The sequence below is a fragment of the Budorcas taxicolor genome, chromosome 16, assembly GCF_023091745.1.
Source record: "Budorcas taxicolor isolate Tak-1 chromosome 16, Takin1.1, whole genome shotgun sequence".
Lineage (NCBI taxonomy): Eukaryota > Metazoa > Chordata > Mammalia > Artiodactyla > Bovidae > Budorcas > Budorcas taxicolor.
Window position 1 is genome coordinate 52796404 of NC_068925.1, and position 14679 is coordinate 52811082.

Here is a 14679-nt window from a genome sequence, read left to right on the forward strand (position 1 = left end):
TAAAAATATATAATACCATCCAATGGCTCCATAACTTCATTACAAATCTAACCCTTTTTTTTTTTTTTTTAACCAGTGGGCTCACCTCTCAGGGGCTTCCTAGGTGGTGCAATAGTAAAGAATCTGCTTGGCAATGCAGAAAATAGAGAGACTCAAGTTCAATCCCTCTGTCGGGAAGATCCCCTGGAGTAAGAAATGGCAACCCACTCCAGTATTCTCGCCTGGAAAATTCCATGGACAGAGGAGTCTGGCAGACACGACTGGGCACGCACTGGCCTCTAACTCCTTTTTAGAAAAGGTTATTTAAGAAAGACTTTCTGCTTCCTGAGACTCCCATCCAGACATTTCTTGGTACTTAAAAAAGCTCCAATTTCTCTCGCTTAGAGAAAGGTCTTTCCCCTTCATGTCTTTCAGGTTTTAAAAGTATTACTCTGGGAGAGGAAACTGCCAAGGGCCGGATTCTGGGGGGCTCATACCCACTGGGGGCACCGCACTGGACGTCAGCTGGGAACCGCGGGCCTAGTTCTATTTACCGAAAGAGCTAGAGGCCAAAGTTCAGAAAAGGGTGAAGGGAAGCGAGCGGCTGGGTCCCTGGAGCCCCTCCCCTGCCGGTGATCCCCAGGCGCCCCTGCACTTTGAGCCCGAGGTGGCTGGGGCTCTGGCTGCTGCGGGGACCAGCGGGGCGGGCAGGCCGGCGGGATGCTGCGGCTGCTGGCGTCCACCTGCGCCAGGGGCCTGGGGGCTCGCGGGGGCTCGTGGAGGCTGGTTCCCGGGGGCCGAGCGCGTCCGATCGCGGGACTCTGCGACCCCAGCCGCCGCTTGAGCCGCCAGGCTTCCGACGCCCCCCGGAACCAACCCCCTAGTTCCGAGTTCGTGGCCCGATCGGTGGGCATCTGCTCCATGATGCGGCTGCCGATGCAGGCCACTCCAGAGGGGCTGGACGCCGCCTTCGTCGGGGTACCGCTGGACATTGGGACCTCCAACCGGCCTGGGGCGAGGTAAGGCCAGCAGGATTCGGGGACACGTGTCGGGCAGCCACCATGCATACAAAACTCATGGAGAGGCGCTTTCACTCACCCAGAGTGGAGCTGGAAGTCAGAGTCTGGCCCCAGAGTATCTTTTGGGAGCAGGGAAGCAGGTCGGTTTGCCTCAAGTAATCCCAAGGGCTCAGCACGTGTGTCACCCATCAGTAAAGAAAGAGGGAGTTTAGGGACTGAGCCTTCTCCATTCCCTGGCTTAGCTGGGATGGTGGCAGTGGGTACTTCCGGTTTACAAAAGCAGGGGACATTAAATTGCGAACAGAAGCTGGCTGCCCTTTCCTAAAACCTCTAGATATCACCTGACTCCAAAATTTGCTCAAAATAAGTCAGGTTTTTTTTGGCCGCGCCAAGGTGGCATGCCGGATCTTATTTCCCCGCCCAGGGATGGAACGGGCGCCCCCTGCAGTGAAAGCACAGAGTCTTAACCACTGGCCCGCCAGTGACGCCCGCCAAATAAGGCAGTTTTCTTAAGAACAAATTGTTTTTGTTTAGTAGCTGAAGTCCTCTCAGACTCTTTTGCTACCCTAAGGACTGTAGCCCGTCAGGCTCCGCTGTCCGTGGGATTCTCCAGGCAAGAATACTGGAGTGGATTGCCATTCCCTTCTCAAGGGGATCTTCCCAATCCAGCGATCCAACCCGAGTCTCCTGCTTTGGCAGGTGGATTCTTTACCATCTAAAGCCAATCTTAACGAAAGCCCTAAGATTAAGTTAGAGGCAGTAAAACCGATTTTCCCAATTGTTGATCATGAGCTATTTCTGACTCAGCTCAGCAATATTCCAGCTGACTACTGATCTGAGTTATTAGTGCCACCTTTGGTTAAATGCCTGCTGCTGCTGCTAAGTCGCTTCAGTCGTGTCCGACTCTGTGCGACCCCATAGACGGCAGCCCACCAGGCTTTCCCGTCCCTGGGATTCTCCAGGCAAGAACACTGGAGTGGGTACTGAGTGCAATTTACTTATATCAGCAGAGTAAGGTAAATGTCATTATTACTTTACAGATTAGGAAACTGAAGCTCAGAGAGATTAAGAAATTCAATGCCATTAAAGTAAATTGGTGGCATTAATCTAATGCCATTTAGTAAATTGGTGATGGGTGGGCTTCTAAGTCTGTGCCTTTAATTTCTTCACTATATAGGTTAGATCAGTGGTTCCCAGGGACTTCCCTGGTGGCTCAGACGGTAAAGCGTCTTCCTGCAGTGTGGGAGACTCTGGTTCGATCCCTGGGTCAGGAAGATGCCCTGGAGAAGGAAATGGCAACCCACTCCAGTATTCTTGCCTGGAAAATTCCATGGACAGAGGAGCCTGGTGAGCTACAGTCCATGGGGTCACAAAGAGTCAGACATGACTGAGCTTTGAACTTTTGAGTGGTTCTCCGCAGGAGGATCGGGGTGTGTCTCTCCCCCCAGCAGCCACAATTGGCCCAGTCTGTAGGCATTTTTGGTTATGGCAACATGTGGGAAGAGGTGCTACTGGCATCTAGTGGGCAAGGACCAGGGTTGCTGCAATGTGTAGGATGAATCCCAACCCTGCAACAAAGATTCATTCAGCCCCAGCACAGAGCCTGGAAAGCTCTGGCCCAGGGAGAGCCTCTAAACCTTTAGGGATGACTCACAGAGTGATTCTTCCTCTTCCAGATTTGGACCCCGACGGATCCGAGAAGAATCAGTGATGCTTAGGACCGCCAATCCTAGCACAGGAGCTGTTCCCTTCCAATTCCTCAAGGTTGCAGACCTAGGCGATGTGAATGTTAATCTTTACAACCTTCAGGACAGCTGCCGCCTGATTCGAGCAGACTATCAGAAAATCGTAGCAGCTGGCTGTGTTCCTCTGACCTTGGGTAATGGCAGCTGCAAGGCTAGTGTAGTTCTCTGGGCTTAGGGTTTATTTATCGCGAGCTGGAGTACAGTTACTTCTCCAGGGCAAACCACTGTGAATATGGGGACAGAGGAAAGGGAACATTTTTAGTTCATTTATTTTAGCCCCTGGGGAGAGGATATTTACATTTTTGGGACTAGTATGATGACAGAGATAGGCCAGGGGGAAGCAAGTGAGGCATTTATCTTAGTGCAAAATTTAAGGGGTTCCTAAAAAGGTAACAATATGCACAACTGATTTTCTCTTTTTGCTTCATGCTCCAGTATGGCTCAGAATACCATAATTGCTGATCCTATCTTTTTAAAAATTTTATTATGGATTCTTTTTCTTGCAGTGATTTTGATTTTTAAAAATGTTACATTAAAATAGTATTTATCTTGATGACTGAGTAGTTCTCTCTCTCTCTCTCTCTCTCTTTTTTTTTATGGCCTTGCAGCTTGCAGGATTTTAGTTCCCCAACCTGGGATTGAATCTGGTTCCCTGCAAGTGTGGAGTCCTAACCACTGGACCACCAGGGAATTCCCCAATTACTGTTTTTGGGGTGTTTTTTTTTTTTTAGTGTTCCTTCAATTTTGCATCCTTCAATTTATTCCTTCAATTTTGGCAAGTGCCTCTACCCACCTCACCTTGTCCTAACCCTTGATCTTGTGCCTGAGGAAAGCTGCTAGCAGGGGCTTAGTTGTGACTTTTTAACTATTTCAAGGATGTTGTTTTAATGACTTAATTTGCGAGAACTGCAAGGGGGCCTTTTTTTCTCTCATCAGTGTCTATGTTAATCTATAGGGCAACTTTCTTCTGATCCTCCCCCTCCATCCCGCCCCACTGTCACTGTAGAGTTTCTCCTTCAGTTCACAAATAGTCAAAATTGTACCTTTTTCTAAATATCCAGTTGGAATTAGAAGATAATTTTATTTCTTCATTGGCTGTGCTGAGTCTTCGTTGCTGTATGGGCTTTTCTGTAAAAGCAGCAAGCAGGGGCTCCTCTTAGTTGTGGTGCACAGGCTTCTCACTGCGGTGGCTTCTGGTCGCTTCTCTCGTTTCGGAGCATGGGCTCTAGGGAGCATGGGCTCAGTAGTTGCAGCCCGCGGGCTCAGTAGTTGTGAGTCCTGGGCTCTGGAGCATAGACTCAATAGTTGTGCCACAAGGGCTTAGTTGCTCCGTGGCATATGGGATCTTCCAGACCAGGGATTGAACCCGTGTCTCCTGCATCGGCAGTCAGATTCTTTACTACTGAGCCAACAGGGAAGCCCTGTTTATTTTACTGGGTGCACCATTTGGCATGTGGATCTTAGTTCCCCAACCAGGGATCAAACCTGTGTCCCCTGCAGTAGAAGCTCGGAGTTTTAACCACTGGACCACCAGGGAAGTCCCTCCAAATTTATTTTTGTCAAATAAGAGGGCCTAGCCTGCAAAGCCGGAGAAGGCAATGGCACCCCACTCCAGTACTCTTGCCTGGAAAATCCCATGGATGGAGGAGCCTGGTGGGCTGCAGTCCATGGGATCTCGAAGAGTTGGACATGACTGAGAGACTTCACTTTCATTTTTCACTTTCATGCATTGGAGAAGGAAATGGCAACCCACTCCAGTGTTCTTGCCTGGAGAATCCCAGGGACGAGGGAGCCTGGTGGGCTGCCGTCTATGGGGTTGCACAGAGTCGGACATGACTGAAGCGACTTAGCAGCAGCAGCAGCAGCAGCCTGCAAAGCACAGTGGTAAGGAGTGGAGTTTCTGGCTGTCATGGTTTGAAATCTCAGTTCTACCTTTCACTAACTATTCATGCTTCATTCCCTTATCTGTAAAATGGGAATAGTAACACCACCACCTACCTTCTTATATTGTGTCAGAAGCATAAAACTAAGGTGCATATAAAGTGCCCAGATTTGTGACTGGCATGTTTTAAGCTTCAATTATAATAGCTTTTGTTATTATTAATAATTATCAATGGTAATACTTTTCTAGGCCTGTGCTGTCTAGTATGGTAGCCCCTAGTCATAGGTGGCTGTTTGAATTGCAATAAAATAAACATTCAGTTCCTCAATTGCATGAGCCACATTTCCATAGCCAATGGCTAGGGCCCACCATGCTGGTCAGTGCAGATATAGAGCATGTGTGTCACTGCAGAAAGTTTACCTGGGCAGAGCTGGTTCTGGCCATTTTCCCCATCAGCCTTAATTTTGTTGTTGTTCAGTCGCTCAGTTGTGTCCAAATCTTGCAACCCCATGGACTGCTGCTTGCTCAAATTCATGAGTCAGTGATGCCATCCAACCATCTTGTCCTCTGTCATCCCCTTCTCCTTCTGTCTCCTGTCTTTCCAGCATCAGGGTCTTTTTCAATGAGTTGGCTCATCACATCAAATGGCTGAAATATTGAAGCTTCAGCTTCAGCATCAGTCCTTCCAATGAATATTCAGGGTTGTTTCCTTTAAGATTGACTGGTTTGATCTCCTTGGTGTCCAAGGGACTCTCAAGAGTCTTCTCCAGCACCACAGTTTAAAAGCATATATTCTTTGGCACTCAGCCTTCTTTATGGTCCAACTCTCATATCCACACATGACTACTAGAAAAACCATAGCTTTGACTATATTAAGGCTTAAATTATAAGCCTTAATTTTCTCTTATTTTTTAAATTTTATTTTGTTTACTCTTTGTCCATGCCATGTAGTATGTGGGATCTTAGTTACCCAACCAGGGACTGAACCCAAGACCCTGGCATTGGAAGCATGGAGTCTCAACCACTGGACCCCAGGGAAGTCCCTTAATTTTCTCTTTTAAATGACAATGTAATGTTAGACATTTAGTGGCCATTTTTTAATCACTGAACAAGATCTTATTTTAGCTATGGTTATAGTTCTTCCAGTCTAATTGAAAATGTGGCAGAATTGGGCAAACTGAAGATGGTTCTAGGTGATACATGGTTCTCAAATCTTATTCCAAATCCGTATTACAAGTTTTCTTCTTTTTCTCTTTGAAGGTGGAGATCATACAATCACCTACCCTATATTGCAAGCGATAGCAGAAAAGTAAGTCCCAAAAGGTGGAGCCCAAGTGAGGTTTCAAAATTCAGGAGCTGGAGAATGAGTTGTTTGCTGCTAGAGGGTGTCAGGTGACTTCTGCTGGCTCAGGTTACTGGGAGTGATAGGAAATTCCCCACTGAGTTGCTTCTATGGATCAAAATTAATGTTGAGCTCCAGGTGTGTCTGTCAGTCATCAGCTGGGAGCCAAGACAATTTATTATTAACGCCTTGGCCACCCTCGCTTGCCCTAGATCTGCTCTGTTATGCAGGCTCAGCGTTTGCCTCTGTTTTTGGAAGATGAGCCTTTATTGAAATACACAACCCCAGTTAACTTTAGTTTCTGTTTTGCCTCAAAGGCCAAATACAAATACTGACAAGCACTGTGGTGTTTCTTGCTGAGGGGAGGCCCTGTTTTTTCCTGAAAGGCCCCCTTTCCCAGAAGTTGAGGAGATGGATTTTTCCAGTAGTGAAAGTCTACCAGGCGTTGGCTAATTTTGGTTACTTTGAGAAAGAGACAGATGGGCGGAGGTGATGCTGCTCCAGAATTGAGGAGAGATGTGTGGGTAGCCTTCTGGCTTGGGGGGGGGGGGGGGGGGGGCGGGCGGTTGGCCCAAGTCTTTTCTTGAAGCTATGCTAGCCTGGCATGGATTTGGATTGTCTGTTTATTTTGGGTGCCTGGAAGGGTTGATGGAAATTATAGAGAGCTGGGGGAGAAGCTGCTTCTTGGTACTGCAGTTGAAGAAAGGGTGGCGTTGATTTGCTGAGCCTTCACACGAGCTCACCTGAACCACCACCCTATCTTCTCATCCTACCAGCACTCTCTGTCTTTAAGTAAAGAAAACTCTGGGTGAGAGGTAGAGAGGGTCAGCTAAAGCACAGGACTATTTTCTCTCTGATTCATCTGAGCTTATTTTTCTTCTGAGATGCTCAGGGATTTGAAGTCAGAAGCCAGTTGCAAGGCTGGTAATTGATGCCAGATTTCCCTCCCTCTATGGCTGTGAGTTGTTACTAGGTCTTGGTGGCCTGGAGGGTTGCTGTGTTCGGGCCCCACTGGGAGGCCTGGCCTCTGAGCTGCCCTGTTGTCAACAGGCATGGTCCTGTGGGGCTGGTGCATGTGGACGCTCACATGGACACAGCCGACAAGGCCCTAGGGGAGAAGCTCTATCACGGGACCCCTTTCCGCCGGTGCGTGGATGAGGGACTCCTGGACTGCAAGCGTGTGGTGCAGATCGGCATCCGGGGCTCTTCCACGACCTTGGATACCTACAGATACAGCCGGAGCCAGGTGATAGACTGAAAGCCCCTCCTGCTGTCCCCAGCCCCTCACACTGCCTTCCTCTCCATCAGCCATTCAATGGCAACTATGGATTCATGGGGTTTTGCTGATCAAGTTCACAAAGTGGGGATGGAAGCTGAGTTTGCATCATGTGGAGCAGAGAGGAGCAAGGGTGCTAGTTGATGAGGCAGATGAGGCCTTATTGCTGGGGAAGGGAGACAAGCAGAAACAAACCAAGCCCTTAGATGTTGCTGGCTTGGAAAAAAGCCAAGGAGATCCAGACACAAGTCAATGGGTCTGATACGGGGATGACAGTTCCCTCCTCATGGAGACTGAGGATCAAATGTGAGGTGCATGTAAGCAGAGAATACAGTGGGCCCATAGACAATGCCTTGTAAATACTCCAGGCCCAATTATCAACCTTCTGCTCCAATTTCTACCTTTCCAGGGCTTCCGGGTGGTCCTGGCTGAAGACTGCTGGCTGAAGTCACTGGTTCCTCTGATGGGGGAAGTGAGGCAGCAGATGGGAGGCAGACCCATTTATATCAGCTTTGATATTGATGGCTTGGACCCTGCTTACGCCCCGGGCACAGGGACACCTGAAATTGCCGGTCTTACTCCTAGTCAGGTAAGGAACTCCACCAGTGACACATCTTTGGGGTGAGGACACTGAGTCTCCCACTTTCCTGGGACTTGAACTGAGTCTTCAGGAATCAGATGGGATTTTAAAATCAGAGCATTTGGGCCTTTATTGTTCTCAGGGCTGAGATTTGGACTTTCCCTTACTGATGAGCAATTGATGTTGGCAAGGGCCCTCCTTTCTTTTCTTGGATGTAACAACAGTCTGTTATTTGGTCTTTCTGCCTCTGGTCCACCTGTCTATGGGGACAGTATTGTAGTACCCCATGTTAAGACACCAAACTTTATTTTTTGGGGGATTCAATTAAAAAAAAATATGCATAGCGGGATGAACCACCTCCCAAGTTAGTTCAAGAATTTTGGAAATCCTCAAATAAAGCTCTCATAGATGTGCTCAGCATACACACAGGGAGGCAGAATTGGGGTGTGGTTATAACCGGAAGGAAAGCTCCAGGGGGCGGACCTTTGTTCTGGTCACTCCTCTTGGAACTGAGGATAGTGTCTGACATATAAGTAGGAGGTACTCACAGATATTGGAGTAAATGAATGAAGACTGCTTGAACTGAACTGATTATCTTCTATCCTCTCAGAAAGGAGGATGGTCCTATCTGCCTCTCTCAAAGCCTTTCCTGGTTCCCGCCAGTTTTCTAGAACACACCCCATTCCTCTGCTTTTCATCCTTTCAGCTTTTCACCTGCAAAATGGAGGCAAAGTGATGCTCTTCCAACCACCCCCCTCACTTATCCTGAACTACAGCACATCTTCCATCATGGCACCTCTGCACATGTCTTTCCCTCTGCCTGGGCCGCCCTCCCCCTGCTCCTCTGCTCAGTCAGTTCTTTGAGCTAAGTGCTTCCACCTTAGAGGGGCCTTTCCCCACCTCTGAGGTTGTCTTCCATGAAACTGTCCCTGGTGCCAAAAATGGGGACTGCTGCCTGGATGCATGGCACTGAAGCGATTGGTTAGCTGGTTTCTATCATCCCTCAGGGTGCCTGGTGGTGAGTGAATGTTTATTGAGGGAGAGCGACAGTTTCAAGTCGAAGTGGGGGTCTGGGCTGGGAGAAATCCACGGAGGCCTCTACTGGTGGCTTTCCGTTGTCAGTGGTTACCATTGTGGACAACTCAAACTTGATCTTGGACAGGCTCTGGAGATCATCCGGGGTTGTCAAGGCCTGAATGTGGTGGGTTGTGACCTCGTGGAAGTTTCACCACCCTACGATCCTTCTGGTGAGTAAGGGAGGCAAGTGTGATCTGTAGGCAGCTGCTAGTTTAAACTGTCTTCCTCTAATTAGTAAGTAGATGGATGGGTCCTTTTAGACAACTCGGAAACCTACTGAGTACGTCCTACAGTGAAGAAAATAAACCTATTCACACACACTGTACAGATGTGAGCTAATGAACCCTAACAGAACCCCTGGGAGGCGGCTAAGGCTTATTAGCTGGCTCCACCCATCAGTAGAAGAGAAGCCAGCCTGCAGTTCAGTGATGGGTGGCACAGTGCCATTCACCTTTGATATTTCACTGAAAAGTGAATTCTCAAGGCACAAATCATATTTATAAATATTAATAAACCAGGAGAGTCAGCTGGTTTAGGAGAGAGATTCAAAGCAGATGCCATCCCACTAATTTTAATGTAGCAGTTTACAGACTTGGGCCTATTAGATTCAGAGGATAGATAATAAATACAATACACACCATGATGATGGGTTTTCCTTTGGGGAAATCTGTTCTCAGGGTAAACAGAGCTTTCTGAATTTTAAAATACTATTTCTGAATGATGCTGGATGGAGAGAACGCCGGGGAAGGCATGTCCACGGGGTGGTCAGGTAGCACAGGCAGGACGCTGACCTAAGGCAGTGGTCTGTATGCTGCTCATGCTTGGGTTTCACCTCTTTGTAGGTAACACAGCCCTGGTGGCGGCTAACCTGCTGTTTGAGATGCTGTGTGTTCTCCCCAAAGTGACAGTCGCCTGAACCTTGTCCTGAGGTTCTTCAAGATGAAAGAACAGCTTGCACAGATGATAATTCTCCAGAAGCACTTGTGTGAAAGCAAAATCTGAGAACTGAAGAGCTGATGCCAATAAAACATTCTGCTAAAAACGTCATTGGTGGCTGTACCATCAGGGCATTCAGTGAAACTCGAATCCAAACAGCCAATATTCCTCAGGAGTTTGAATTAACTTAAAAAAAAAGATGTACTTGTGCTGTTTTCTCCTTTGAAGAATGGTGATGGAGGATAAAGGGGAAAGGGATGGAGAATGCAGTTTATCTACAATTTGGAGGGATGGAATGAAAAAATCCTATGAAATTATACTGTAGAAACATTCCAGATTTCTGTGTATCTTCCTTTCAAATATAGCCCCTACTCTGAGGAGCCTAGGACTGCATCTTGGTTTTAGGGCTTCCGTGAACATTAAACAAAGTGTGAAAGGAAAAGAATGTGCAGATCCTAATAAAGAGAATTCCCACTCAAAACCCCAGGAAGATGCAGGAATGTCTTCTAAACCAGGTAACATGAGCTGGCCTCCGAAGGGCTGTGTACACACTTCCTTAACTTACTCCCTCTAAGCCTGTGCTGCATTACCCTCTCTTCAAGCTGACCCACCCTCTAGGACAGCAGTACCCGAAATCTGCAGCGAAGCCGTGATCTTAAGCATGTACTGAGTAACATGCAGATTCGATTCTGTTGATCATGCGAACACTGTCAAATCATCACCTCGTGACATAAGAGCTACCCGTAATCTTCACACATTAAAATAGTTTATTTCTGTTTCCAGTCTGTAAGATTCTTAAAACAAAATAACATCAGCTTCAGTGCCTGTTTCACAATACAAAACAAAAACAACATAAAAAAGACACCATTTGCCGAATAAGTTATTTGTTCCTAAGAGTATCAAAAGTGCAAAATATTCACCTTCTTTTCAGGTCTGTCTTGAAAGTATAATCATCTTCCTTGACACACTGAACAGGGAGACTCAGTAGCTGCCAGGCTGCATTTCTTTTCCGGGGACATGGTCAGGTATTTGGATGTGAGCAGCATTTCATTTGTCAAGTTGTTCTGCACCAGCTTTTCAGTAATTCCACTTAGGAAAAAACGTTTGAGTGTTTGCTCCTAATCCTTTGCCCCATATAACACAAACCACTTAAAACACAGTCAGATCCCACTTCTTTTTATATCAGGAAAAATGTATGTGCTGAATGAGGAGGAAATCAACCCGTTATTTCAAAACCACAGCCAAATTTTCATGATTAGTCAGGGATGGCAGCAAGACTGTGGTGCCTCATGGGAGTTAGGGCAGGCTTGCTTACTGACACGTTGCTTAGTTGGAGCTGATGAACTTTACGTTACAGACTGTGCCACCAACACCTGGGCCTAATGAAAAAATATTTTTTAAATGGGTGCTATGTGTCTACAAAGGCTCGTTTCAGGTCAGTGACTGTCGCATCTGTTAAACATGAGACATAAACTGTATCAACCAGAAAAACCTACCTCTAACAACATCAGTGTTGTCGGTTCCAAGATACCCAAAGACCAAGAAGTTAACTTAAAGCCAAAATTGGGTCTGTTTGATTTACATATATGACAAAGAGAAACAGTAGCATTGGCTGAGCAAGATGGTGGCTCATACATTTGACACGGAAGTAAACAAATTCATGGAAAAAACATTCAGGAGGAAAGGCTTAGGTAGTCAAGAGTCAAGGTCAGTTTAAAATAAAAGCTTCTCAGTGTCCTCTTGGGGGACATTATCTACCAGTCCCCAAACAGATCGCTAGATGATTTTTTTGGACTGAAATATTTCCTAGGAATGTTTTCATCATTATTGCTTTCCTTTTTTTGTGCAAATGAAAGGTGCAGCAGTCTGAACATGCTTTTAAATAAAATTTTTGAAAATGAACATATCTGGGGTGTTTTGGTTTTCAGAAATTAAGGTCAGGAATCCCATTAGTAGCAGAAACTAAAAAAAGAAAAACTTACCATTGAACCAAACCACTCCTCATATAAGCAACTTGGCCAGAGGAGATGCAGAAAATAATTTTGCATCACAGAGCCAAAAATGAATTCCTTGATCAGTCCCACCTGGGCCAGGTGCCATGCGATAGGGCAATCAAAATAAACACCCATTTGGAGAGGGTCATGTGGAAAAAATAAAGCCTGGCAGTGATTCCATTTTTTTTTTTTAATAAAGCTATAGATTCCATGAACTACAAGAATTTCTGGACTCAATTTATTACTTGCCACTGTCACTCAATCCAAATGGCTTAGTTTAAAGCAATTATGATTAAAGAAAATAGCAGTTATTAATCTCTTTTGTCCCATCACTGATTTTGAGCCTTCACTTTACAAAAGGACAATTTGCTTTGACATTTGAACTCTGAGGTTGTCCAAACTCCAGGCAGTTTGCTCTAAAAAGAAAAGGAAAGCTCTCTAACTGACTGGTAGAATCCCGCCTGGAGTCCATGGTTCACCGGAACCCAGCAAGCTGGGGTGCTGATGACAGGTCTGATCCTGTTACTGGTGAAGCAGTTGTTGAGAGTGAAAACAATTAAGATGAGACATTGAAATATAGGCCAGAAGCTCAAAGTGAGCAAAACAGGAGTCTAGAACGTGTCTTGGCTCACTTGTCATGAAAGAGGACTTGACGATATAGGACTGTTGGGGTAACAGGGTTCAAATACAACTGCTGAGAAATTTTAAGTTCCTTGATACAAAGATGTGTCTGGTATTTTACTAAGGAGACACCACTGGAGCGAAGAGGTTCCTTGAACCTGACTCACACCAGGAGTAACGTGTCTTCAGTTGAACATCTACTGGCTTATGGCAGCTTATCTCTACGTTCTGAGAACACGATTACAAGTTATGGCTCCTAATGCCCACACCCTAGAACTGACAGAGGCAGAAAGGCATCTGAAAACATACAGGTAAACGGTTCAAGGTCATTACAGTACCTCTTGCCCTGAGGACCCCTCCAAGGACACTTTAGTGCTTGGGGGGCAGCCGATGGGGTGCTCAGAGAGGTGCTGCCTCAGGCCCTGCCCAGCCTGCCCCTCTCTTGTCTTGGGAAGAAAACTGAACTGAAAGGCAGAGCCCCCACTCATCCTTAACCTTTAAAACTGTGGCTGACCAGCTGTTGTAGGGGGATGCCCCCCAAATATAGTTTTAGCTATTCACTACCAGAGAAATCATTAACGTAGGATTGCTTGGAACTAGGCCTCTTTGGGGATGCAGAGGCAGGGCCCAGAAGCTGAGGTGGGTTGTGCCAATGGAAGAGCAAGCGCTGGGGCAGAAGCACAGCCCCGGCCGGACGGGGGAGGCAGGTGACCGCCCAGCACACCTGGCTTGAGAGGGCCCCCCCACACCTCCACTGCAGGGCCCAGCAGAGAGATACAGAGATGGGACGGGGAGGGTGGGGCGAGCACGTGGCAGAGACGACAAAGGAAGAGGGAAGGAACAGTCTGTTTTAAATAGTGTGGCATTCAAATGAGGAAAAAAAGACCCAAAGGAAAATATTCTGATCCGGGGAAGTCAACGTGTGGTGTTTTTCACTCCTAGGATAGGACAGGACAAAGGAAAGATTCTTCTAGCCATTGTTCTGGAAGAATAATCTAAAATCTATACTCTGTCCATTGTGATGGTTTGAGTCCTGAAAAATACCTGTTCACAGGGGCCTGTTAAAAAGTCTGAAGAGTTCGAGTCTCTTTTTTGAAGCCCTGTCAGTCTAGGTCAGGCCATGACGGGATATAAAACCTCTGTAAGGAGCCTTCCAGCAGCCGTTCCATCCATAAGGACAGCTTGCTTAATTTTCCTTTGATGGGCCTGGGTCCGAGGCCAGAGGAAGACTTCCCTCGACACTCACCCAGATGGAGGGAGGAGTCAAAGTCACTGCACGGCCCCATGGCTTCCTCCTCTTCCACTGCTTTTTGGGGCTTGAAGAGGCAGAAGTATTTCTTGTGGCCGTTTAGAGCCAGCACATAGCCCGTGTAGTCACGCTCCATGAAATGTTTGTCATACTGGTTTGGGATTGGGGCCGCATCTTGAGCAAATTCTAGTAAGTATTCAAGCCATTCTCTGTGTTTATCTAGACTCAGGAAGGAAAAGTGTAGGCAGCTGCTCCTGGAGGAAGAACAGAATGAGGATTTAGGGTACTTCTGGGCACATTTAATCACAGGAACTTAAGAATCTCAGTCAGATTTCAAACAGGAAAAGGCTTTGTGTTGGGTAGGGTCTGCAGAAATGAAGGAGTTCTGCGGGGCCTGGGGGGTTTCGACAAGGTGGCAGCAGCCTCTCAACCATTTCCAGTTCCCTGCTGGGGGTCAGTCCCTGCTGGGGGTCAGTCCCTGCTGGGGGTCACTCTCAGTGTCGGGCTTCAGGAAAACACAGGAGCCAGAGAACAGTTTCCTGAAAGGGCTCAGGGGAGACTGAGTTCAAGCTCTTCTGTCCAGAACTGACAGTCAAGGGGAAGAAAGGTCCCTGCAGAATGGCTTGGATGGATCCTGGGGCTGGACAGGTAACAACCAACACCATGCTGCCTGGATAAAGCCTCTCCAGCCACCTCCACCCCCTCCCTGCCCCCGGCTCACCCAAGTGTGCCTGGTCGTCCCTCCTCCTTCCACACATTCCGTCCTGCCCCCTCTCCGGTACACAGAGGAACTCACCCAGTGAATGAGTAGACCTCCAGAGCAAATTTCTGCAGCAGGCTGGTCTTGGTGGAATTGGACAGGATGAGAACCACGTTCATGTGGCCTGGCCTCAGGCGTACCAAGTTACTGGTGTATGTTAAATCTGTGAGTTCTGTTACCTCCACAAAACCTTTTTTAGGAATCTTGCTGTGGAGAAAT

At 47.2% G+C, this 14679-nt stretch overlaps 2 protein-coding genes across 2 annotated transcripts in view; one reads left to right on the plus strand and one right to left on the minus strand.

Annotated features, from left to right (window-relative positions):
* The first annotated feature begins 699 nt into the window (after positions 1 to 699).
* Positions 700 to 9981, plus strand: AGMAT (agmatinase). Its single transcript, XM_052654093.1, has 7 exons — positions 700 to 998; positions 2675 to 2877; positions 5886 to 5934; positions 7018 to 7213; positions 7653 to 7832; positions 8986 to 9070; positions 9743 to 9981. Exons 1-7 carry the CDS (start codon positions 700 to 702, stop codon positions 9814 to 9816), a joined length of 1086 nt encoding a protein of 361 aa, XP_052510053.1. The 3' UTR covers positions 9817 to 9981.
* A 1860-nt stretch (positions 9982 to 11841) lies between these two features.
* Positions 11842 to 14679, minus strand: part of DNAJC16 (DnaJ heat shock protein family (Hsp40) member C16) — a 38103-nt gene continuing 35265 nt past the window's right edge. Inside the window, exons 14-15 of the mRNA XM_052653695.1 lie at positions 14497 to 14667; positions 11842 to 13954 (exon numbers count right to left, since the gene is read on the minus strand). Of these exons, the coding sequence (XP_052509655.1) occupies positions 13555 to 13954; positions 14497 to 14667 (571 nt within the window). The 3' untranslated portion in view covers positions 11842 to 13554. The remainder of the gene's footprint in view (positions 13955 to 14496; positions 14668 to 14679) is intronic.

Coding starts and splice junctions, on each gene's coding strand:
- AGMAT (XM_052654093.1), top strand. CDS start 700: ATGCTGCGGCTGCTGGCGTCCACCTGCGCCAGGGGCCTGGGGGCTCGC. Junction 7,214..7,652: donor ACAGATACAGCCGGAGCCAG/GTGATAGACTGA, acceptor CTACCTTTCCAG/GGCTTCCGGGTGGTCCTGGC. Junction 9,071..9,742: donor ACCACCCTACGATCCTTCTG/GTGAGTAAGGGA, acceptor ACCTCTTTGTAG/GTAACACAGCCCTGGTGGCG.